The following is a 25,060-nucleotide window of genomic DNA, read 5'->3' as shown; positions in this document are numbered from 1 at the left end:
TAGTCGTTTTCTTAAACTGGCCGTGGAAATAATTGTCTTATCTGCCGAACACATAAGTCGCCACTTGAGAAATTCCTCATGCCAGAAGGACCTAATAAGTGGTTTTCATCAGTAGCTTTTCAGTGATTATGAGCTTAATTTTAAATGCTAGAATTGAGTTTTTGATCCGACTAAGTCACTGACTTTAGGTTTTTTGCCAATTTTGACTACCTCAAAGAAAGTTCGTAGCCCAAAGCCCTATTGGTCGTGATTCCAATTCCACAAAACAACAGTCAACTCTGTGTGCAGAACAAGTGGTATAAATGTTTTAGTTTTTTTTCAGAATTCAACGGAGGGGCAGATAAGACTGCGCTCCCAGTCTGCAATTTTTTCGGTGTAATTTGAAATTTAAAAAAATTTTTGATGTCGGAATGTTCTGTAGCCACTTTCACAGCAACCGGCTATTGTTGTTGTTCCGACTATTTGAAAAATGGGGATGAACTTTGTATTCCGGTGTAATTTAATTTTTTTTCAAGCAAAATTACCTATCACAAATAATAATCGGCGAGAGATGAGTGTTATATGATATTGAGTGTTATATGATATTGAAGCCCTGACAGTCTTGATTTGAACGAAATTGAAAATTTCAAAAAAAATCCCGGTGTCGAGAAACATCGGTTTGAAGTTTTTGGTTTTCCGTCTTAAATCGGTCGAATAAAGCGAGCGAGCAGGCTTACAATAACTTATTTTAATGGCTCAAAAGCTTAAAATAGCTTAATTCAAAAACTTAAAAATTTAGTTTTACTCGAGTAACATTTGTTTTTTTTAGTATCTTAGCGCTTTTTTGGAATAAAAAACTGCAAGAAAATTTTTTTTTATTTTCGTTTTTCTAAGTAATTATTCTACAAAATTGTTTTTCAATTTGCTTATTTTACTATGACTGTCGAATATGCGTAATCTCTAGTTTTTCGATCAGCTCCGTTTATCGCACCGCGCCGGAAGAAAACAACACTAATTTGAAAAAACTTTTTTGTATATTGTTTATTGTCGTGCAGTGAGCGGCTATCGTTGTTACTTATTTGGATCGGGTGTCTTATAGTTTTTTCGTGCTTGTTTCACGCGCAAATTTATATTTTGACGGTTCAAATCTTGATTTTTTAAATCGCTTCAAATTCCGATAAGGCTCTACAAAAAAAAGAAAATGTTGGAAAAAATGCGCTAAGTTCAAAAAATGTGGATGTTGAAATTTATAATTTCCCCACGAGTGATCAAGCTATTATCAAGTTTTCTCAGATTGGGCTGCTAAAAAGTGTCAATCTCAATCAAAAAAGATTCTTGAAATACTCAATGAGTTGTTAGTGGATTATTGTTTTCTTGGAAACTCTTGGAAGGGGTTGATCAATTTCGAGCATTACGTCCTTCTATTCTAAGAATAGTACCAGCCACTTGCTCCCCTCATTATCTAAGCCGCTCAAAACTGATGTTTTTGTTGTTTTTGCAAAGTTGGTGTTCTTTTGCAAAATAATGAGGAATAAAACTTTGAGCCGTTGCGAGTATATGTTAGCCGTTTACACAGGCGCTCTTTATTTACATCTTATTCTTGAGAATAGCTTGATTTCAGATTTCTTAAATGAATGGTCAGAAGCAAATTAGTGCAACTTGGATGTTAATATTTTTTGTGTGAATTCGGTGTGTTATCTACAGTGGTGCTCATTCTAGTCTAGTTCGGGTTGAAACTGCAAGGCAATGTCGTCGCCTGCCTTCGCCCGTACTTCCTGTGACACGTTGCCAGAAGAGCGCTTTACTCCGTGTTGCTTTCCTAGGTAAATCCTGCACGAAATCATTTGAATGCCTTCTCCCGGAACTGCATTTTGCGGTAACTGGGACGAAAAAAAAGCTGACTTTAGAAATGAAACAGGAATTTAAAACTGACAGCATCCTCAATACGAATTGTTGGGACATGCAAATTTTTGCATAGATAATGTCGCGATTATGAAGACATTTTGTACAATCCTGTAGCGACCGCGCAAATAATTTTTTCAAATCAGATGGTTATTACCCAGCCTTTTAGTTAGTGCGACATGTAAGCTCAAGATTAAATTCTTTTAGGAGGCATCAATGTTAGAAACAGTTTGTATGTCGTAGTAGGATGGAGCTGCTTTTAATCTTGCCTATAATGTTATTTTTCTGATTTATGTGAAGGGTTATATTTTTAGTGGGGCCTGTCTGATTGGTGCTTCGGTGGACATTACATGTGAGGAGAGTACTGGCAGAGCCTCCAATGGGACCACGGCTAACAAGATGTACTGTACGAATGCCAGTTGTGATCAGACTAAATACATGCACACACACTGTCTAGAACAGCTGGAGAACCAACTGGCCCAGCAGGCTAGTCTGAAGACCAAATTTCTTTCATACTAGCATGGTTCACAAACGGTCTAAAATTTTTCTACCTAATGAATGAATAAGTTGTAGTTTTTCTGTTTGAGAGTCTTAGAATGTTAGTTCAATGTTAGTGGTAAGTATTAACTAGTGCCCAAAAGATGAATTTTGAGTTCATGGATCAAAATAGCAATTATTTGTTTTTTCGATGCAGTGCAACAGTACCGAACAGTTTTTTTCTTCAGAGCTGAAAATGAAAAGTTTATTTAACAGTCCCAATTTTTTAAATTTAAACATAGCCGAAAGATAATCCTTTCGAATGTCTGAATTATCGTGTATAACACGAAGATTTTCAAAAGATTTCATTGTTTTGACTTCTTAATGCATATGATCGCTTTAGCGGCGATCATTTTTGGGTATGTTTCTAAGTTTTTTGTGGTACGTTTTAATGGGAGGATTTCAATGCACGATTCGAGATTGCTTGCTTTAGTTTTTGGATCAAAACCCACAAAAATTGGGCTGAAACACTAATTCTTTTTTTTCCAGTTTTTGTGCATTTTTCACAACTGCTCCTGATGTTAAGTGAAATTAGCTTATCGTACAAGTTTAAAATTTTGAACGGATAATGTCCGTTGAGCCAGGTTTTTCTTAAATAACTGAAAAAAAAATGAGTTTCCATTGTAAATAACAATTAAAATCCTTTTTTTGCTATCCTACTTGATTCGCATTTAATTTTTTCTGAGAATACTGATAAGTAAATTAGGCAATATAAGCAATAGTTAACAATCTTCAAATTGTTTTGCCATTTTTTTATTTTGTCGATACTCAGTCACCAAATGAAATTTAGGACCCTTGTGAAAGCATCTTGGCAGTAATTAAGATGACAGCCCAAATCTGGGGTTCATGGAAAACTCCGCGAACAGATGCCGAAACTCCGTTTCTGTAATCAGGCAATAGTAACTTCGCATAAATTGCAATTAAGTGCGCTTAATCCTCGGATTTTTGTCTAACGCTAATAACTTTTTTTTCTGTAACGGTAATCTTCAATTTCAAAAGTTATTTCAGCCCAAGGAGCGTTTGCCCAAGTTTTGCCGCCTTAATTACCGCTTTGTAAATTTGGTTCTAATGATAGCTCAACGCTCGGATTTGTTTATCATATGTTTTCCTCTAAATGAACTGTATTTAGGACTAATCGAGTTTACGAACTTTGCTCACGGTTTTCAGCAGAGCTCTTTTTTGCAGCCTATTACTTTTGTACTATTGTCTGTTAATAATACAGTCGATTCTTTAGTGCTTTTCCAATAAAAAAGTGGTAACCTATATTTTTTTTTTGATTTTTTGACTTCGTCGCTTTCGGTTTAATTTTTGTCGGCACAGTTTCCGATTTTTTTCACGTTGCGCAATTGAATGCCCTTTTTAGAGGTTTGAATGCTAAGTGGTGTTTTGAAAGTAAACTTCGTCAAAAATCAATTTGTTGTGTTTTTTTAATTGAACAGCTTGTTGTTAAATTGGTCGGTTTAATGCTCACGATTTTTTCATTGTTTGATTATAAGTCATGAACGTAGTGAATACTCTTATATAGACTTAGTGATTTTTAAAAAAAGTTTCAAATTTAGTTCACGCTAAAATATAGTTTTTTGCGGTTGGACTTTTTGAAAGTAAACTTCGTCAAAAATCAATTTAATGTGTTTTTTTAATTGAACAGCTTGTTGTTAAATTGGTCGGTTTAATGCTCACGATTTTTTCATGGTTTGATTAAAAGTCATGAACGTAGTGAATACTCTTATATAGACTTAGTGATTTTTTAAAAAAGTTTCAAATTTAGTTCACGCTAAAGTTTAGTTTTTTGCGGTTGGACTTATGGTTTTTTCTAAGTTCACTTTTTCATTTAAAGGAAGGCAAACTACACTATGGAACAGCAGAAGTGTAAAGGTTCTCGAAAAACATGATCGACGTGTAATTTCAAGAGTGTATTTCAGTTTTCAGATTTATCAGCGGATCAAAATTTACCATTTGATCCAGTTTTTCTCAAATTGGGTTTTTTTAAATCAAAAAAGTGTCAATCATAAATTGTTCTTGAATTTCAATGAGCTTTATGGCCATATGTTTTTTCTTTCAAATCCGAGAGTTTTCAAAAAGCCATTTTTCAAAAAGCCATTAAGTTATTTTTCTTTTTCTTTGCGTGCCTGATGGCTATGTTTTTAATTAAGGTATTGCAATCGGGTACTAGACTTTTTTTCCCGTAAACTACTTTGTCCACAGGACTCATCGACTCCTGGTGGTACCTTAGTTAATAACCATATCAATTTTCTTAATGTCTCTTGCGCTCTTATTCTGGGGGTAACGAATGCGCCTGGGAAGGCAAAGGTCCTGGGCTCGAATCTCACCAGGACCTGTTTTTTTTTAACGTTAAAAAATTTCCAGTTCAAAAAAATTTCTACCTATTATTTGTCCGCTTATGTTTTGTCGGCTTAGTTGTCACATCTAAAAATTTTTTTTTTGCTGTAAACATTTTTCACTGTAATTGCTTTAATTGTTTTAACATTTAAAAAATCCGGCCGAATCGAAATTTGTTTTAAATACTGGTTGTAATTTTACCAATTCGATTTGTCAATTTTATTTTTCATTTTTTGTCGGGTTAATAAGTTTCGACTAAATTTATATCTATCTAGTGGACTCCTATTGCGTCGTTCGGGGATTGAAAAAGTTTTTGTGTGCATGCGTGTGCTCTGAGGGAAAAGGGACATAAAATTTCTTTTAAGTAAAAACTTCTTGAAATTTTTTTTTTGGCATGAAAATTTTCTGCTCAGGTATTTTCGGCTTTGTTACCTCCTGCTAATTTTAAATTCAAATTCAATCAACCATCAGGCGTATCTGGTGTAGAGGTGACGCAAATGCTGGAGACCGCTTTTTTATTGACATTTTTCTTTCGACAAAAGCGAATTTTTGAATTTTTTTTTTCAAACTTTTCCGATTGATTTTAATCATACTTGTATCGCAAGTTGTGCGAAGCTCAGCTTCGCCTCTGTGTAAATAAATTGCTCTGCGTTTCATTAGAAAATTGCAAGTTTGTATAAACATCCAGTTACACAAGCGAAACGTAGTGTGATAGTACGATGCAACTTTTTTTCCAACCTAAGTCGCAATAAAGTGTTCAATAAAATGGTTCACTTATTTGGTGTCTCTTTTGCTATAATCACGATCCTTAGCGTTAGAGTTTTTAAAGCATCTGTTTTATTTTTTTTGCTGGATAGTGTTTGCCTTTATTCAACTGTCCGTGGATCAGAGGGAAGGACGTGAGATTCTTGAGCTACTTGTCAGAGGTTCAACGTCGCTCTTAACATTAGTTTTGTTTATCTTTGTGGGCATTTTTGCTACATAGCACTGGCAATTTATTAATATCTATAGCTGCATCATTAGTGACCAGTGTGAGAAATTTTTTCGGCCCATGGCGCAGATTTGAGATTATTGACGTCACTTCGCTAAGTCGCAGGTTCGAATCCATCAGTGCAAAAGCTTAACTAATTCGAGGCTGCTGCCGACTTTTTCCTCTTTCATTTTTAGAGCAGCTCTTTGTCGTTTTCTCGCTTGTTTGCGATGCACAGCTTCGTGTCTGTGGGTAAATATATTTAAAATGGCTTCCTGATTTTCTCAAGTTTTCGAGATTTTTTTTTGTCCTTAGGCTTTTCTACAGTTTTGTATCAAACTAATTCTAGTTTTTTCATTTGCTATTTCGAGACGTTATTTGCATCCGTTCTGATTTTTTAGTGTGTCTGTGGTGTGTTTGCGTGTGTGTATATTCGTGCTTGCTTGAGTGGAGATTGAAAATTTTATTTTCTATGTGACAAACACAGCTAAATTTGCTACAAACTTTTTTCTTGAGAATCATTATTTTTCCCCTTTTATTTTTGGTGATTGTTTTACATGATAAACTTATAAATTGTGGTGGCTTCTCCGGTTGTCAACTGTTTGTAATAAAATCGGCGTTTTGATTTTGCATTTTTTGATTGATTGGCAGTGTATCTCTGTGTACGTTTTTCAAACTTCTTCAATTTTTTGATGTATCTAAAATGGTGTGAAACTCTGCTTCGCCTGTGTCAAGATTTTGGTTAATTTTGTTTTTTTTTCGATATTTTCTCAACATAATTTTTTTGAATGAGTGTATTTCGTCTTATTTTTCGTCGGGCATGTTAGCATGTTATATTATGTCTAACCTAACCTAAGTGATGCAAAGCTTTTTCTTAAGAATATTTGCTCTAAGATTTAAAATGCCGGATGCTGTTTTTCAAGTGAAAATCAATTTTTTATCGCATGTGGTGCGAAGTCCTACTTCGTCTGTGTCAAAATATTTTTACTGATAAAGGCGAGAAAATTTTTTTGATTTGTCACAAAATCACGCTCTTTCAGCAGAAAACAGGGCAGATTTTTCAAAAATCTTCTGAAGTTTCTATGAAAGAATTTGGTCATTTCGGTATAAAGTTTTTGGGGAAATGCGTTTCAGTAATTACAAAGTTTACCCGTGTTTTTCGGAACTGGTGAACCCCTCCTTTTTTATTTGCTCGTTCTCGCCCTGAAGTTTCTTTGACTTCTTACGCTTCTTTTCAATCCAAATCTTTGAAGGAATTAACTTTCCACGTCTTTCTTTAGTCACTCGGTTGGTGCTTTGAGGTAAATCTAAAAACATTTTGTTCGTATGGAAGAAATAGGTATGAATGAATGGAGATTTTGACATTTAATTGCTTTGACCTTTTTTTGATCCGATTAGCGGAGGTGCAGAGCATATAGGATACTGGCGTTTTCACACGCATTTCAGGCTACCACAAATAAAAGTCAGATGGGGTTGCATGGTCAGGGTTGCAAAAAAAACACGTTTCGAGTAACAAAAACGTTTTAAACATATTTTAAACCAAAAAAAAATTATATACAGTCTGTGCACCATACTTTTTCAAGTTGAGTGCTCTTTTCATTTCATTTTCAGTAGGATCGACTCCGAAAAAGTCGGATAAAAACAGCAAATCAAGACTCCAGAATAAAAGAATTTTATCGTTTCTCGGCACTTTCGAGTCATTCGGGTCGTTCGATACCTCGTTCACGAAATCCATAGAGGAGGTTTTTCCACGACTACAGTTCAGTTAGTCAAAGCACGCAAGAAAATCTGCCAATCAGGGGAAGTTGTTTTAAACAATAAATTATTCAGTGTTTTAAACACTGTTTTAAACGTGTTTTAAACATGTTTTAAACAAGACATGTTTTAAACATTGCAACCCAGTGCATGATGTATCAAATTACAGCCCTTCATATTGGTCCAGTTTCGAAAAATTTTGATTCCATTACACTTATTTGGTTGCTCACTGCCATTGCTCAACCTACCCTAATTTAAACCAAAGAGTCACAAGTCCTATGTGTTAGAGTGATGCAGAACTTAATGAATCGATTTTAATGTATGCGATTTTTTTCGATTTTTATGTATGCGAATTTGTGGTGATGCTTCAGTATTTGAGTTAATTTAAGTGCTTATGGAAGTTTAATTTCATGAATACAGTTTCTCCTACTCCGAAATAAGAATTCAAAAAATTGGAAATTCATCATTCTTTTATTCAATGAACTGGTTTTTGATTTTTTGCTGTTTGACTTGGTTTCTTTTCAAGTTCTTTTCAATTCATTTGCCAAATTGAAAGCAATGGGAGAGAGGAAAGGATGTTAACTTGTTCCCAAAAAGTTTTTAGCTATATATTTTCCTGATTTTCGGTCTTTTTGTTCAATTTTGAAACTTCAAACTATCTGTTGGCTGTTTTTTGAAGATCATTATGTTATACTTGTACAGCAGCAACAAGATATTCGTGTTCATATGCTTAAAATTGTCTGTATCAGGCCAAGAAACTAGCCTCAGAGAGCAGCAAGTCTGGCAGAGGAGGGGCCAAAGGTAATGGGAGCAAGGTCAGTGGAATGAGCGACAAGCAGATTAGACAGAACATCTGGAACTTCAAACGTGAGTTTGTTCAGTTTTTTTGCTGACGACGTGAGCTCGAAATTGTTTTACTCGGGGATGAGCTATTGGCGAGCGTAATTAATGGTCCTCACTTTAGTATTAAGAAGTCAATTTAGAAGATCAGAACATTATCAGCTATCAATATGCTACACTAACTCCAGTACTCTTGATATTGATAATAAAAAACTATTTTTTGCTTCTCTGGCAAACTTTGCCTGGAGGACTACGCCTGGAACCGCCAAGGTCGTGGATGCGAATCCAAGCAGGTCTGTTTTTTTAAGGATTAAATTAAATTGGACTGTTTTTACGTTTCAAACAAAGCGGTCTATCGTTTGTCCGATTGTATTGTGCCGACTTGGTTGCAGCATCACAGAAATTTTTTGCTAATAATTTAATTAAATCATACGATAGTTTGGTTTAAATCAAATTCAAATTTTCTATGCTTTTCCGACACATATGTTTTTTGAGAAAAATACTACGCCTGAGGTGGTAAAGATCCTGTGTCTCGCCAAAACCTTTTCTTCTTCAAAATAGAAAATTTTCTGTTTAAAAAATAGTCGACAGGTTGTTTTCGCTGTGCTGTAAGTAATTTTTTGGTAATTGAAACAGTTATGATTTGTCACTGTAATTTGTTAACTTACTAAGTTTGTAATTGTTTCTTTTCGGGTGAAAGTTTTATTTGGCCTCAATCGTTTCGGTTTATGTTTTATCGAATAACTGACTTAATTTAGCGATGTTTTAAAGAAAAAAGAGATTTTTATGCTTTTGTGTAAAGAGGGGTAGCCTAAAAATTTTCAGAACTTTCAAAAGTGTTTCAATTGAAAAACTTTTTCTCAAGGGGAGTCTAACCGACTTTTGTCGGTTTAGTTGCCGCTCAGTTATTGATTCTGAATACAGTCCAAACGCTAGTTTTGTGTTAGTGATCGTGTGCTTGTCGAATTGAATATCATTCCAGACAAATTGCTGAAATTTTTGGAGTTGTGGTTTCGAAATTTTTTATTCGATTAAGCATGTTTCATTCTCTCTCTGCTAGCTTGCAATGCTATGTCTGTGTTATCGCAAGTGGTGCGAAGCTCCGTTTTGCTTCCGTGTTAGTTTTTCCATTTTGTTCGAAATTAAATCCGCTTATTTACACTTACAGAAAATTTTATTTGTGTACTTTTGATTATTATTATTATAAAGGTTTAAATCACAAAGAGGAAGTGATTTCTCCACCCAAATATGGAATAAAAAACCAGTTAGAAAGTTAATTGTCTGTAGTTGTTGCAGAGGCAGAGAACTACCCATATGCAGGAACAATTTTCGTTGTACTTGGAATGATAATGAATCCAGTAAAAGCTTAGCAGTCTGTTTTAGAGACCACCGGGTGAAAGGAATCTGACCTGGTCGTCGACGAGGTTCGCATGCGACCTTTCCGGTACCAAAAGTTGGTTTTGTCTAGACCCACTCTGGGGATATTGAATATTTTGCTGCTTCTGGCAGAAATGGGCACGAAAATCTGTTTGAGCTGGTACCGGTTTGATGTAAACTTAGATAAGAGCAACAAATCATTCATCTCGGTATATAAGGACAGTGGTAGCAGGTTGAATTGGTCTAGCTGCTGGGTGTAATGGAGATCGGCGTAAATTGTTATTCAGTATGTTGCTTGCGTTGTATCGAATTCAGCGCTCTGGTGTACTTGTCTTGTCCGCAAACCATGATGCACACTGGTACGTTGTTTTGGGCAATACCATTGATTTCAATTGACACAATTTTTGCTGAGGGGCAAATAGTTCGGATGAAAATCATTTCAGCATGGGCAGGACTGATGGTGACTTCCGACTTACCTCGTTAATCTAGATGCTCTGGAACAGTTACTTGATATTGTAACACCAAGGTCTTTCTCGAGCAATACTTCACAAACTTCTTCTTCCCCTAATCTTGGCGGTTGGCAGGTGTGGCGTGTGAACGTAATAAAGTTGCACTTCTCGAGGTTAAGCTGCTCTGAGTTTACCCTGCACCAGTTAGTCATGTCCTCTTGAAATTTACATATTTCACCACTGGAGTGAATGCTCTGTAGTTTGGTATCATCTGCAAAGCTGAAGGGTTGGCATTTAAGGCCTTCTGAGAAATCGACCACATAGAAGAGGAAGAGTAGTGGTCCTAAGAAGGAACCTTGAGGCACCTCACTAAGGACGAGGGAGGACCTGAAATAGTTGATCTCGAGAAATTGTTGGCGTTTTGAGAGATTGTCTTCGATGGTAGCCAGAACATAGGAACTTCAAACGTGAGTTTGTTCAGTTTTTTTGCTGACGACGTGAGCTCGAAATTGTTTTACTCGGGGATGAGCTATTGGCGAGCGTAATTAATGGTCCTCACTTTAGTACTAAGAAGTCAATTTAGAAGATCAGAACATTATCAGCTATCAATATGCTACACTAACTCCAGTACTCTTGATATTGATAATAAAAAACTATTTTTTGCTTCTCTGGCAAACTTTGCCTGGAGGACTACGCCTGGAACCGCCAAGGTCGTGGGTGCGAATCCAAGCAGGTCTGTTTTTTTAAGGATTAAATTAAATTGGACTGTTTTTACGTTTCAAACAAAGCGGTCTATCGTTTGTCCGATTGTATTGTGCCGACTTGGTTGCAGCATCACAGAAATTTTTTGCTAATAATTTAATTAAATCATACGATAGTTTGGTTTAAATCAAATTCAAGTTTTCTATGCTTTTCCGACACACATGTTTTTTGAGAAAAATACTACGCCTGAGGTGGTAAAGATCCTGTGTCTCGCCAAAACCTTTTCTTCTTCAAAATAGAAAATTTTCTGTTTAAAAAATAGTCGACAGGTTGTTTTCGCTGTGCTGTAAGTAATTTTTTGGTAATTGAAACAGTTATGATTTGTCACTGTAATTTGTTAACTTACTAAGTTTGTAATTGTTTCTTTTCGGGTGAAAGTTTTATTTGGCCTCAATCGTTTCGGTTTATGTTTTATCGAATAACTGACCTAATTTAGCGATGTTTTAAAGAAAAAAGAGATTTTTATGCTTTTGTGTAAAGAGGGGTAGCCTAAAAATTTTCAGAACTTTCAAAAGTGTTTCAATTGAAAAACTTTTTCTCAAGGGGAGTCTAACCGACTTTTGTCGGTTTAGTTGCCGCTCAGTTATTGATTCTGAATACAGTCCAAACGCTAGTTTTGTGTTAGTGATCGTGTGCTTGTCGAATTGAATATCATTCCAGACAAATTGCTGAAATTTTTGGAGTTGTGGTTTCGAAATTTTTTATTCGATTAAGCATGTTTCATTCTCTCTCTGCTAGCTTGCAATGCTATGTCTGTGTTATCGCAAGTGGTGCGAAGCTCCGTTTTGCTTCCGTGTTAGTTTTTCCATTTTGTTCGAAATTAAATCCGCTTATTTACACTTACAGAAAATTTTATTTGTGTACTTTTGATTATTATTATAAAGGTTTAAATCACAAAGAGGAAGTGATTTCTCCACCCAAATATGGAATAAAAAACCAGTTAGAAAGTTAATTGTCTGTAGTTGTTGCAGAGGCAGAGAACTACCCATATGCAGGAACAATTTTCGTTGTACTTGGAATGATAATGAATCCAGTAAAAGCTTAGCAGTCTGTTTTAGAGACCACCGGGTGAAAGGAATCTGACCTTGTCGTGGACGAGGTTCGCATGCGACCTTTCCGGTACCAAAAGTTGGTTTTGTCTAGACCCACTCTGGGGATATTGAATATTTTGCTGCTTCTGGCAGAAATGGGCACGAAAATCTGTTTGAGCTGGTACCGGTTTGATGTAAACTTAGATAAGAGCAACAAATCATTCATCTCGGTATATAAGGACAGTGGTAGCAGGTTGAATTGGTCTAGCTGCTGGGTGTAATGGAGATCGGCGTAAATTGTTATTCAGTATGTTGCTTGCGTTGTATCGAATCCAGCGCTCTGGTACTTGTCTTGTCCGCAAACCATGATGCACACTGGTACGTTGTTTTGGGCAATACCATTGATTTCAATTGACACAATTTTTGCTGAGGGGCAAATAGTTCGGATGAAAATCATTTCAGCATGTGCAGGACTGATGGTGACTTCCGACTTACCTCGTTAATCTAGATGCTCTGGAACAGTTACTTGATATTGTAACACCAAGGTCTTTCTCGAGCAATACTTCACTGACTTCTTCTTCCCCTAATCTTGGCGGTTGGCAGGTGTGGCGTGTGAACGTAATAAAGTTGCACTTCTCGAGGTTAAGCTGCTCTGAGTTTACCCTGCACCAGTTAGTCATGTCCTCTTGAAATTTACATATTTCACCACTGGAGTGAATGCTCTGTAGTTTGGTATCATCTGCAAAGCTGAAGGGTTGGCATTTAAGGCCTTCTGAGAAATCGACCACATAGAAGAGGAAGAGTAGTGGTCCTAAGAAGGAACCTTGAGGCACCTCACTAAGGACGAGGGAGGACCTGAAATAGTTGATCTCGAGAAATTGTTGGCGTTTTGAGAGATTGTCTTCGATGGTAGCCAGAAGTTTTCCTCCTACATTAATGTCGCGAAGTTTGTTCAGTAGTATGATGTCAATAGTGTCGAAGGCTTTGGCGAAGTCCAGGTACACTATCTCTACTGCTGCGTCTTTCGTGTCTATGCCTTTGTAGATATGGTCGAGATAACTGATTAGCGCAGTGTTCGTTGATTTGCCCCTTTGGAATCTAAATTGAGAGGCTGGTAGCAGAAGATAGAAAAGCTGGTGTGGAATATAGAATATGCGTTTTTAATTTATCTTCGATATTATGCTTAGCAATGTGACTGGTCGGTAGTTTTTAACGAGAGATTTATCTCACTTTTTATGAATCGGCTTGCTTTTCCAATATTCCAGAACGGTGGGAACGAGCAGGTACGCTTGCTGGTGCTAGAGACACTGAAAAGCTACTTCGAGAGGGACGGTGACGACCTGTACAGAACTCGTGGTAGGTTTTCAGTGCCCCTTGTATTCGAGACGTCCAGTTTCAAGAGAATTTCGTCTAGCTTGGTACGCGAGACGTCGTAGTCATCGCATCTGGGTTGGCTCATGAAGAGTTCCGGTGGTTTCTGGGTCTCACTTTTCTTCTGGAGAAAACGGATTGAAAATACTTGTTGAACATTTCACTCATCTGCGGACTTTCAGCTAATTCCTCGTTCCATCGCAGTATCGGTGGATAACTATTGGGGCAGCGAACTGACTGGAAATATTTGAAAATAATCATGGTATTGCGTGAGTTGGCAAGTTCGGATTCGTGTATAACCTGGTCGCTACATAGTGCTTCTATATTTTCGGTTAGTTTGCTTATGTTCTCCCGCTGTGCTTCTATTGGTCTTTTCGCGTAGCCTCTTTTGGCAGTCTGTTTAGTTTTGATCAAGTGTGGGTAGCAAGACGTTCAGCCATTTGTAACATTGATCCACTAGGGTGCTCGTGTTTGACCAGCATGTGCCTATGAACGGGGACGATTCAATGATTTGTCCAGGCATAGGTAATCCGCGCGGTAGAAGCAAAGGCTAAGTGTACTGTGTCTCATTGGGTTCCAGAGCTTGACGGTTAGCAATGGTGACTGTGTAGTGATCGGAGACTGCGGTACAGTCGATATGGTTATACGACTTTAACGTTTCCAGAACTGAGATAAGTTATATTTCTCATACTTATGAAATTTAACGCATTATACGTTAAAAAAAATTTCCGAGTGGTTTATACGAAACAGTTGTGCAAGTTTTTTAAATCATTAACATCTATTTATCTATCCATTTTAATATACAGCTTTAATAACTATCTATTTTAACACTAAGGCAGATTGAAAAGATCTATATTATAAGGTTGGACATAAAACGCTAACTTGAAGATACTAAAAAAAATTATATGAACGAGCACATTTTTTTCTTACTTAATCAATTCGTTTAATTTTCCACTGTGATGGCAGTACCTAACCGGAAGCATTTCTTTCAATCTGATTCTGGGTTGTGTTTGGAAAGAAATCATTTATTTTCTCCTGAATAGTACAACGTATTTTAAATCAACAAACACAAGCACTACAATGAAGAGGATAGACGAAGGGTATCATAATAGATACCCACAGAGTGTCCGTTGGTCAAAACAAAAACAGAAAAATAACTTATCCGCATTATTTTTTGATGAAAAGCATCACTAAACTTGCTATGACACAATTTACTGTATTGCAATTTTGTTTCATTATACAGACGGGAGAGCATAGTTTTTCAAGTTTTTTAGTGAATGCGTTTAGGAGAGATATAGGCCAATAAATATTAATATCCATCTTACTGTCACCTTTGTGCTGTGGGAAGGAAGACTTTAGCATACTTAAGTTGAGGGGCATACATAAGTTGTCAGATGAGAAATAAAGATTAAATAAATGTAGTAAATATGGGGCAATAATGTAGAAATTGGCTATTATTTTCGTCGATGCCTGAAGATTGCTTCGGTATCATGTTAGATAGATACTTGGACTGGAGCTTGATCTTTTTGGGCCACGTTTTTTCTGATTGAAGTTACATATAAGTAACTAGTATATGCACGAAATATTAATTGTTACTTTTATCGATCGCTGGCAGTTATTCCTAAAAGGCTGATTTATAAAACATTAATGGGTTTTTGTTGTACACTATATTCAATCTTCGACATTGTATCTAGCTTTTTCTAAAGTGGTGAACTTGATGTTGATCGGTGTATTGGCGAGAACATGAACATCTCTTTAAATGACCTTTAATTGCTGATTTTAGCCGAGTTTGACCAGCTCTACTCGTCTCTGAGTTGCAAGTGTGGAAAAGGTCACGTCACTCGAGATCCATCCTCGTCCTCTAGTCAGACACAGCTTGGTGGGGGAGAGGGTGATGGGGATTATGTAGAAGAACCGTTCCAGATTGTGTCCAGTGGAGGCAAGCGGGGAGTAGGTGGGGGTGTGGGTGGGGGCAAGAAGAGAGGAGGGGGTGTGTTCAATACTAGCAACAGCAGCAATACTAGTTTCAACAGCCGACAAGGCGGAGGGGGAGGTGTGGCAAACAAAATTCAGAATAGTCACCACGGTAAGTAAGTTTCATGTTATTCAAGAAAACATCGGTGTATGGCCTTAACGGTTTCTTGAGAAAAAGCATTTGAATTTGCATTTAAATTTGCGTAAATTAGTTAGTTCGCTTGATATGTGATTTGGAAAATCGTGTTTCATTTTTTAATTGATCTTCATTGTTCGTTTTAAGAACCGTGCAAGTTCGACTTAGTAGGATTCTGAAATGAAATTTGCTTTAAGAATGCGTGTACATTTTATGTGAGAAATCATGTGTGCATATTTCTGAAATTATGGCTGATTGTTTATAGCCCAACCCAAACAAATATCTAGAATTCGCAATTCACTGTCCGCGTCCGACATGTCTACAGCTGCCGGTAGTGTCCCTAGCAACTCGCCGGGAGGTGGTGGAGGCGGAAATACTGCCTCCTCATCCCCAGGCTCCTCCGCTATTCACCCTTCCGGCTACTCGCCCGACTCAATGTCTCCCCGCAGTGCGAGTGGTGGTCAGTACTTTTCAGGAGGGTCCTCAAAATGGGGAGGGGTAGGAGGAGCTAATCATTCTAGTCCCCCAACCAGTGGTCGTTTGGGAAGGAGGACCGAGTTCTCCTCTCTGCAGACGACTATGGACCCCTATAGATACAATATATTTCATGTGAAGGTGGAAGAAGACCTCCCGTCAGATGAGTTCAAAGATGCGCTCTTCCAGACGCTTCGTAGTAGATCTTTAAATACGGTGAGTTACTCATAGACTTATTTAAGCCTCCTAAACAGTGATATTCAGTAAAAAAAAAAACAATTCTTTAAATTTAAATTAAATTTGTTTCAGAAAGTTATAAAAATTCTTGGCATCAATTTAAATTTTTCCGCAACTATTTAAATTTTCCTTCAGTCTATTTTTTAGCAGTTTTCTGCCAATTTTGGGGACTTTTCGCTATTTTGTAAAACTAATTTCAAAGTAGTTTTTTGTGCATATCCATTTTCTACAAAAATGTATCAAATTTGTCGTGAAAATTTAGATTGTTTGCTTTTTCCGCGGAACTGGGAAATGTGAAATTAATTATCATAAGTAAACTCTGAACTTTGGCGTCGGATCAAATACCGCCGGAGCATTTTAAAATTTTTTTTCAATTTAAATTGTTTGATTTAAATTAAAATTTTTCATTTAAATTGAGTTTGAGTGGGCTCATAATTTCACATTTAAATAAATTGAAATTTGAATGAAAATTTGAATTAGTTTTAATTGTTTTTTTAAATGGACATCACTGCCCTTAATTCATTAAATTTTCTTCAGGAATGGATGCATACACTTGCGAGCGTAGTGTAATAGGTTGTCAATTCTTTTTTTTTTTTCAACCTCAAAAGTTGCAAATTTTGGTGCCACTCTTGGTAGGACATTTTTGTGGCAAAAGCCATTGAAAAATGTTAGCCAACTTGGTGCCACTTTTTGTGGCACCTTTACGGCTTTTTGATAGCATGTGCTTTGACATTCGATTAGTAATAAGTTAACACAGTTGATGCAGTTTTAATTCATCAAATGAATCCCAAAAAGTCTAATTGTTTCTAACGACAAACTTTCCAACTCAATCTATCTTTCAATTTTTGAAACTCATAATTCCTACATAATTTATTCCAATGTTTTGCGTGCAAAATTAGTGTGGATGCTTTCAGTTTGTTATGTATCGAATTCTTACATGCAATTTTGTATCTATTTCTATTTGGTTCCACTTTTGATGCAATGCATTACCAAATTATTAGCATATGTAGCTGCTTTATTTGTGGGCAGTGTTAGCGAATTATCATGGATCCGTGATTCAGATGCGAGGGCAGGGAATCTAAATCTCATGGTCCTAGGATTGATTAGGTCACAGCAAAAAAAATATTTTTCAGGGCTTTTCTTATATCTTTTCTTATTTATTTTTTTAGAGCTGCTTTTTGCCGTTTTCGTAAATATTTTTGTTCACAGGATCGTCAATTACAACTTATTGGCTTTTTACTAAGTTTTTCTGATTCACGCTGAAAATTTCAGTTCGAAAAAAAAATTTGAAGAGATTGTTTGTGTGATTTTTTTTACACTAGTGATGATGTTGATGATGATGATGATGATGATGATGATGATGATGATGATGATGATGATGATGATGATGGCTTTTCGATGGTTTGGCGCCTGCCCGGGGAGAAAAGCGCAGAGAGAAATCGAACAAAGACCAAACCAAGCGGGGGGGGGGACAAGGCCCGGCAGTGAGTCAGACTTAGGTCACACTGCCGGGCGGAGTCTCTCAAACACACCCCAAAACAGATACGGCCCAGCCAACCGTCCCTCGATGAAGGCGATCCGTCACACCCTACGGCACACGGAATCTCTGGTGTCCCTACATCTGTACAACGATGTGGAACCAAACCCAGGTCCGAAAGTGTGGAAGTGTGCAGTGTGCGATCAAAGAGTCAAAAGAACCGAGTGGTCAGTAAAATGCAACGGATGTGGGAAGTGGGTACATTGGGGCTGCACCGACCTAGGAGAGAATGGAAGGTGGGACGCAAGTTTCAAGGCCACATGCTGCCCTGCTCCCCCCGCCAGCAAACCGACAGCAAACGGATCAGAAGAAAGAGGAACAAAAGAGAGAAGAGACAGCGAAGGCAAAGAGAGCGACATGAGAATTGGATGAAGGACGCAAGAAACAAAGGAAGGGAGGAGACTACCACGCTGTGGGCTTGGAATATCCAAAGGGCGCGAGTTAGTTTCCCGAAAAGAAACAGATTCGCGGAGATTGTTAAAGCCATAGCCAAAAGCAAGGCGGAAGTGGTAATGATGAGCGAACTCCAAGAACAAGAAGAAGGCTTCAAATGGATCAAGGCCAGGGAGATTTTCGGAGTATTGATCCATGGAAAAAGAAGTGGCATTTTCCTAAGGGACCAGTGGGCCTCGAAATGGGCAGATCAAGGTTATAGGAGAGTAATCCGGGAGAGAAGCATCTCGATAGATGTGGATGACTACCGGTTTATCTCGACATATCAACCACTCTGGGAAGGCCTCAGTATCGAGTTCATGAGGTACAGAGAGGAGCTCTCTACCCTAATCGAGAGCAAGGACATGGTTATAATAGGGGGCGACTTCAACTCAGTGGTAGGGGAGAGTGCTACCAGGGGGGCGGACCAGACGGCGGGTATCCACGGTTTAGGCAAGACAAACGCAGCGGGTATGAACCTACTGGAATGGTGCCAAGAGAACAGCCTAGCCTGGTGCAACTCCTTTTTCAGCCACAAGAGGAGAGGAACATGGAAGCATCCTAAGAACAAAACATGGCATGAAATAGACGGCTTCATTATGAAGCAACAAGATCGGGGAAAACGCGCACGGAGGATTTTCACGGTACCGACGAGCAAGGATCTAAGCGACCACAGACCGAAAGCGATGTGCTGTACCCTGAATAACTCTCTGGACAGGAAGCGCAATAACAAGACCAGCCAACCCAAGAAGAAAATAGACTGGGAAAAACTAAGAACGGTGACAAAGGCAACGGAATACGCCAATAAATTAGCTACAGAAGAGCTCGAAGACTGGACACAAACAGCAAAGGCGATGAAGAGAGTAGGGGAAGAAGTGTGCGGCACAGTAGAAAAACAACCCCTAAACCCCGCGTTGGAGAGGCACAAAAAGGAAATAGAAAGGGCGCAAAAGAGAATATGCGAACTAACAGCTCGAGCACAAGACGGAAACGAAGCAGCGAAGGAAGAGAGACGGAAAGCTAGAAAGGATTTCAAAAGACAGAAGAAAGAGTGGGAAGAAGAATGGTGGCTAGAGATTGTCAACGAAGCCAAAAGAGCCGAAACTAGCGGCGATATAAGAATCCTGTATAAAACCTTGAAGGATTGGCATCAAAGACAATAATAGCTGTGTTGAGGACGAATTCTTCAGCCCGGAGGAATGCAAAGAGCATTTCATGCAAGTCTCGGCAACGAGATATGACCGACCGGAGGGAGAAATAAAATCCTTAATCGATAGTCTGGAACAAAGAAGGGACACTGTGGCACGAGAAGCAGCACGGAAAATAGAAATGGAATTCACAGTGCAGGAAGTGGAGCGAGAAGTTGCTCTCATGAAGGACGGCGCGTCAGGGATTGACGGAGTGCGCCTAATTGGGATCAATGCCGCTGACAACACAACAAAAAGAGAAATTTTCAAGAGCGTCATACAACTGCTTGAAACAGATCCAAACACCTGGCCCGAGGAAACCAAAGAAGGATGGGTGGTACCCATTCACAAGAAGGGTCCAAAGAACGATCTACAAAACTACAGAGGCATTTGCCTCCTTCCTTTAGCCAGCCGGATCATAGCCAGAGTACTGGCCTCCAGGATCAGACTATGGGCGGAAGAGATTGGGGCATTAGACGAAAACCAAAATGGCTTCAGGAAGAACAGATCGACCGCGGACGCGACACAGACTATAATCAGAATCGACGAAGAGACAAGTAGAGTTCTGGGAAGGTCTAACCGCCCTGACCCGAGAAGACCAGGAGCTGTACTCTTGGACATAAAAAAGGCGTACCCGAGAACGAACAAACCACTTTTATGGGGGATACTAGGAAAGCTAGGTATGCCTCCAAGCATCTTAGAAATCCTGAAAGGCTTACATGAGAACACACAATACCGAGTAAAAGGCAAACAGGAACTGAGTACACCATGGACGCCACAAAGGGGCCTTCGCGAAGGTTGCGCCACCTCGCCCATTCTGTTTAATATTTATCATGCTACATCCATGAGGCAAGCCCAAATGGATCGGATAAAGGAGGCAAAGGAAGAATGCGGCTTGAAGTGGACCTGGAGACCGGGAAACAGCCTCCCCCCTGCGACGTCCCAAAGGAACCTACGGAACAGCAACAGGATTGAATTCCAGATACTGGACTCGCTGTTTGCGGACGACTCCACTCTGGTAGGAAGTATGGAAGAGCTCAGTCGAGGTAAAGAGACAATAAAGAAGACGATGCTGAAGTATGAAGAAGTGTGTCACGATGGGAAAGAAGAATTCAAAATGTTTGGCAGCGAGGCAGCGGACAGGACAAGGATGTTAGGGACCCTAATTGGAAGAAAGGAAGACATAAACGCGAGGATTAAAAGAGGCTACCATGCTTGGTCAAAGGCCAAGAAATGGCTATGGAAGTCAACACTGTCAAAGAGAACCAAGGCGGTAATTGTCCAAGCAGTAGTAGAATCAACCATGCTATTCGACTGCTCGGTGAGACCCTGGACAACCACGCACATTTCGAAATTACAAAGAGTGGCCGATATAGCGTACAGAAACGTATGGAATAATGGGAAGGGGCTGGCGCTATACAGGATGCAGAAGGAAGGGGTGAATAGTTTTGAGATCAGAAGGCAACTAGGAATAACATCAATTCGACAGAAGATGGAAACACGGGCACTGGAGAGGATAGGACACGTGACGAGGATGCCGGACACAAGAACAGTAAAGAAAATCACTCTGGGCAACTGGACGGAAGTAGGCGAAAGACTAAAGAATGGGAAGAACAACACTATAACGTATTGGAAAAGAATTTTAAAAGAGGCAGGGTTAGATTGGACTAACATCGAAGGTCTAACTATGGACAGGAAAAATTGGAAGGGTATTGTGAACGAGAGGAAGAAGGCCATGGATGAATGGGAGAACAAGATGTGCGAAATACACAAAGGGGATCTGAAACCAACCAGAAGCCAAGCCGGTAAACCAGTCACGGAGGAAGGGTTCAAATGTCGTTGGCCACCATGCGAAAAGACATGCCGAACAAAGGTGGGACGAGACCATCATGAAACACGAATCCACAAGCGCAATGAATTAATATTTGAATGTGGAAAATGTCACACAACTATCGAACAAAAAGCACAAAGAACGAACCACGCCAAGCAATGTGGAGGGGCCCCAAGAGGGACGTGCCCGGACTGTGGGAAAGAACTTAGCACGACGAACATGGCGAGACATAGAAGAACCTACTGTTTGAGAAGACATGACACAATGACTCTTAGAAGCGCGAGCACACTAGCCAGGACCACATGCCCGGACTGCGGGATCCCCATTACAAAAACAAATGTAGCAAGACATAGGAACACTGCGTGTCCGGGGAGTGGCAGTCGAGACCCCCAGGGGTTGTAAACGACATACAAGACAAGACAAGACAAGATGATGATGATGATGATGATGATGATGATGATGATGATGATGGTGGTGGCGATGGTGATGGTGATGCTGATGTTAGTGAATTAAGAACCTTCTTTTTTTCTAACCTAAATCAAAAAGGCTCTTTGGCGGATGTGCGCGCTATAAGATCAATGATCAAAATTTTCTGAGAATTTTTTTCTGAATAAATTTATAAAATACTTCCGGAATTTTTGTTTAAATGTTGTCTTGATTGTTCTGTTTGCAAAAGTGTTTGGCGGATGTGCGCGCTATAAAATCATGAGTGTTTCTATCACTAAATTTTTTTTTTGAAAATATGAAATTTCATGTTTTTTTTCTGTTTTAACGATTGTCTTTATTTTTGTTATCTTTTTGTTGGCTCAGCTACCTTTATGTTGCGGATTAGCTTCATTTTTGTCAAGCTTGATGTATTTGTGTTAATTTGTAGGCTTTTAAAGTTTTCTATGGTTTCTGTAATTTTTAATGCTTTAAATTTGTTTAAATTTTTTCGTTCATTTTGATTTTTGTTTTAGCAAGGAATCGAAAGTGCTTTTTGATACATCCGGATGTTCTTGATGGACTTGAAGTGTGTTTGGTTCCAAAATTTTTAGAGAAGTTTCTCGGTGAATTTTGGAATTTTTGGTTTATGATTTTTGGGCCGAAATCACTTTTTTGTATCCTTCCCATCTTATAGTTATCAGAAAGAAATAAACGGAGTTTGTTTAACTTGAATCTTCTATGTTTCTGGTAATTGAATTCTATAAGAATTGCAAAATTTTGCGGAGCTTTCAGCAAACGATTTATCAACATTATTCATTTAATTATTTTTTCGTGAGAACCAGATTATCTTCAGTGTTATGAGCTCGTGTGCATTCTCTTGAGTTTATTGGTTTGAGAGTTCGAGAGACAATTTTCATTTTCCGAGCGAACTTGGCCATAGAAAAGGCTGGAAAAATTGTGTGTCCATACGGGCAGTTGAAAAAAACTTGAGGAATTAATCAGTTTCACCTCCGAAGTTTATCGCGGATAAAAGCATGTTTGTTTTGTTTTAAAGAGTAAAAAACGGTTTTTATCACATCCCTAATTTCCACTGACTTTTATCCGCCGATTTCATATTCCCATGTCCAACTTTCGATTGATGATAGATAAAATGCTCGATAGCTACTTTATTTTATTTTAACCAATTTTAATGATGTTGCTCGTTTTTTAGTTAAAATCCATTTAACTTTTGTCCTGAATTATGTTTTTCGTTTAGTGCAGTTTTTAGTTCGGTATACATACATTGTTGTTGATTTGGATTAGTGATTTCTAGTGTCTTGTTGCCTTCTGGAGGGTTGAATCGCAGCGACTATAACAAGTAAAAAAGCTCGTTTTATTTACAGCTAACTTGTCTGATATGTGCGAAGAGATTGCTAGTTTACGATAGATACCCCCTCGTAGATGGATGTGCATTTCTCTCACCTGTCAAACACCACCAAGACGAACACAGAAGTTTACCGTTTCACATTAGCCCAAATATACATAGCCATGCATCGCCCAGACAACACGTAAGCAGAACCGTATCATTTCCAGTTGAGGAAGAATGTTATTTTCGCAGTTGAATAAGGAAATGTGAAACCGCGTAGGATAAAGTTTCTGTTGTGATAAATTATGCGGATCTGGTAAGACGAATCACGCAAATGGATTAAGGCATTAGGATTTAAAACAGCTCTTTTGTGTCGTTTTTAACATTAAATATATATTTTTTCCTTCAAAAAAATTTAAGCGTATATGAATGAAGTGATTGTTACTTATATGGGTCGTGATGATTTTTTTCAGGAATCATGATGATTTTTTTTCGTGCTTGAATCAGAGTCGGACTTAGATTTTTTGGTATGTATGAAATTGAATTTTTTCCGAAAAATTCTCGGATCATAAATGATTCTTGAACGTGATTAATTTTTTTTTCGCTAAATTTTCTATCAATTTTTTTGATTTCCTTGTTTTTTTCAACCATATGTTGCCCATGCTTGTCTTAACTTCAATTTATCTTTGAATCATTGGTATCAGTAGTTAATGGTTGTGGAAATATACTCCAATTGTACTCGGTGATATATTACAATAGATCAATAGATGGCAGATTCAAGTTAAATAGCTTGATCGCTCTTTGTTATACTTCGAACAGTATTTGTAATTTGTTTCAAATCCTTTTTTGGCAAAAGAAATGTAAAATTTGATTTTTTAACAACATTTCGTGAGATATTTCTCAAAATTACCACCTATTGTAGCATATCATCCAATACTCATCTCTTCCTTTTTTTAGCAGTTCGTGAGTTGCGTGTGTGTCAAGTGTCTGCAAGGAGGAGGGGTAGGGGGAGGTGTGGTGTGCATTTGCTGTCACTGTGGCAAAGAGTGGGTAGGCAGCTCCTTCCAAATAGGGGTCATCTACCCATTCGACATATTCGCCGCAAACATATGTTGCAGCGAAAGGTACTACTTACTACGACTATATAAAATTGCTCATTGTTTCCACGTTATCTATGTATCAACTCCCATATTGGAGTAAAAGAGCAGTGCTTCTTTCGGCTTCTTTTTCCATCATGAAATGTGAAATCAACAAGGGTTAATATTTGATCGGTTTATTGAAGTATCAGAAGAATAATGAATGTTGTATTTGTTGATTGTTGTGATCGTTTCTGATTTTAGGTCGAAGTGTTCGCATTGTGAGAAGCAGTTGCTGACGAGTACGCGGCCATTGCCACAGAGGTACGCAGAGTTTAGTCTGTCGTTCCCCTGTCCCTCCTGCCAGCAGTCAGACTGGCACTTCGTCAGACCCATCCACAGACTGTTCAACATACAACAATAACAACAACAACACAGCTAATCTCAACTAGAAGTACTAAATAGATACAGAGGGTGTTCTCGTGTATACCCCTGTGCACGCCTCTGCAGACGAAAGCCTATATGACTCACTACTAAGATAGTTTTAAAGCAACAAGATCACAACTTGCCTGAGGGTTCTCCTAAGACACACAGCGTGTTTTTCGAGATATCATACTGCTCGAAAATCTGATTAAATAAAACTCATGTTATAAAAATTTAATTGAAAATGAAGTACCAAATCAGGCAAGCTCGACTGTAGGAGGGGTATAAACGATAACACCCAACAGACTACAAAATAGACACTTTTTGCAATTAAATCAATTTTATATCAATAATCTATACGTAGATGTAGATGATTTGTAAATTATATTTTTGTTTAAGCTAGTTAGAAATTCAAATTAATCTATTTTTTTCTTCACAGAAGTTTCCTGAGTTTTGTGTGAAATTTTTATGGCGCAGTGGTAGCGATGCTTGATAATGTAGTTGAAATTGAGATAGACCTGAAATTTGCAATGCGATATCTGTAAGAAGCAAAGTTCAAAGAAGACTGCTCGTATCAGATCGAAGCACTGATTGTTCAGACTCTCTAAAATCAAGAAAATCTTTTTGATTGTAGAAGTTTTTTAAAATGAAAAAAAAAACGTTCTTTAT

General features: G+C 38.2%; 1 protein-coding gene across 1 annotated transcript; it reads left to right on the top strand.

Moving 5' to 3' along the window:
• The first annotated feature begins 1,601 nt into the window (after nt 1–1,601).
• On the top strand, nt 1,602–24,812 carry LOC134844554 (headcase protein homolog). The gene is made up of 8 exons (XM_063861281.1): nt 1,602–1,802; nt 2,196–2,367; nt 8,233–8,350; nt 15,097–15,399; nt 15,689–16,113; nt 22,930–23,094; nt 23,850–24,016; nt 24,233–24,812. The coding sequence occupies exons 1-8, from the start codon at nt 1,726–1,728 to the stop codon at nt 24,390–24,392; spliced, it is 1,587 nt and encodes a 528-aa protein (XP_063717351.1). The 5' UTR covers nt 1,602–1,725; the 3' UTR covers nt 24,393–24,812.
• Nucleotides 24,813–25,060: the final 248 nt, after the last annotated feature.

This window comes from Symsagittifera roscoffensis, chromosome 4, assembly GCF_963678635.1.
Source record: "Symsagittifera roscoffensis chromosome 4, txSymRosc1.1, whole genome shotgun sequence".
NCBI classification, from domain to species: domain Eukaryota; kingdom Metazoa; phylum Xenacoelomorpha; order Acoela; family Convolutidae; genus Symsagittifera; species Symsagittifera roscoffensis.
The sequence above is the reverse complement of the archived record's forward strand: the minus strand, read 5'-3'. Positions and strand labels throughout refer to the sequence as shown.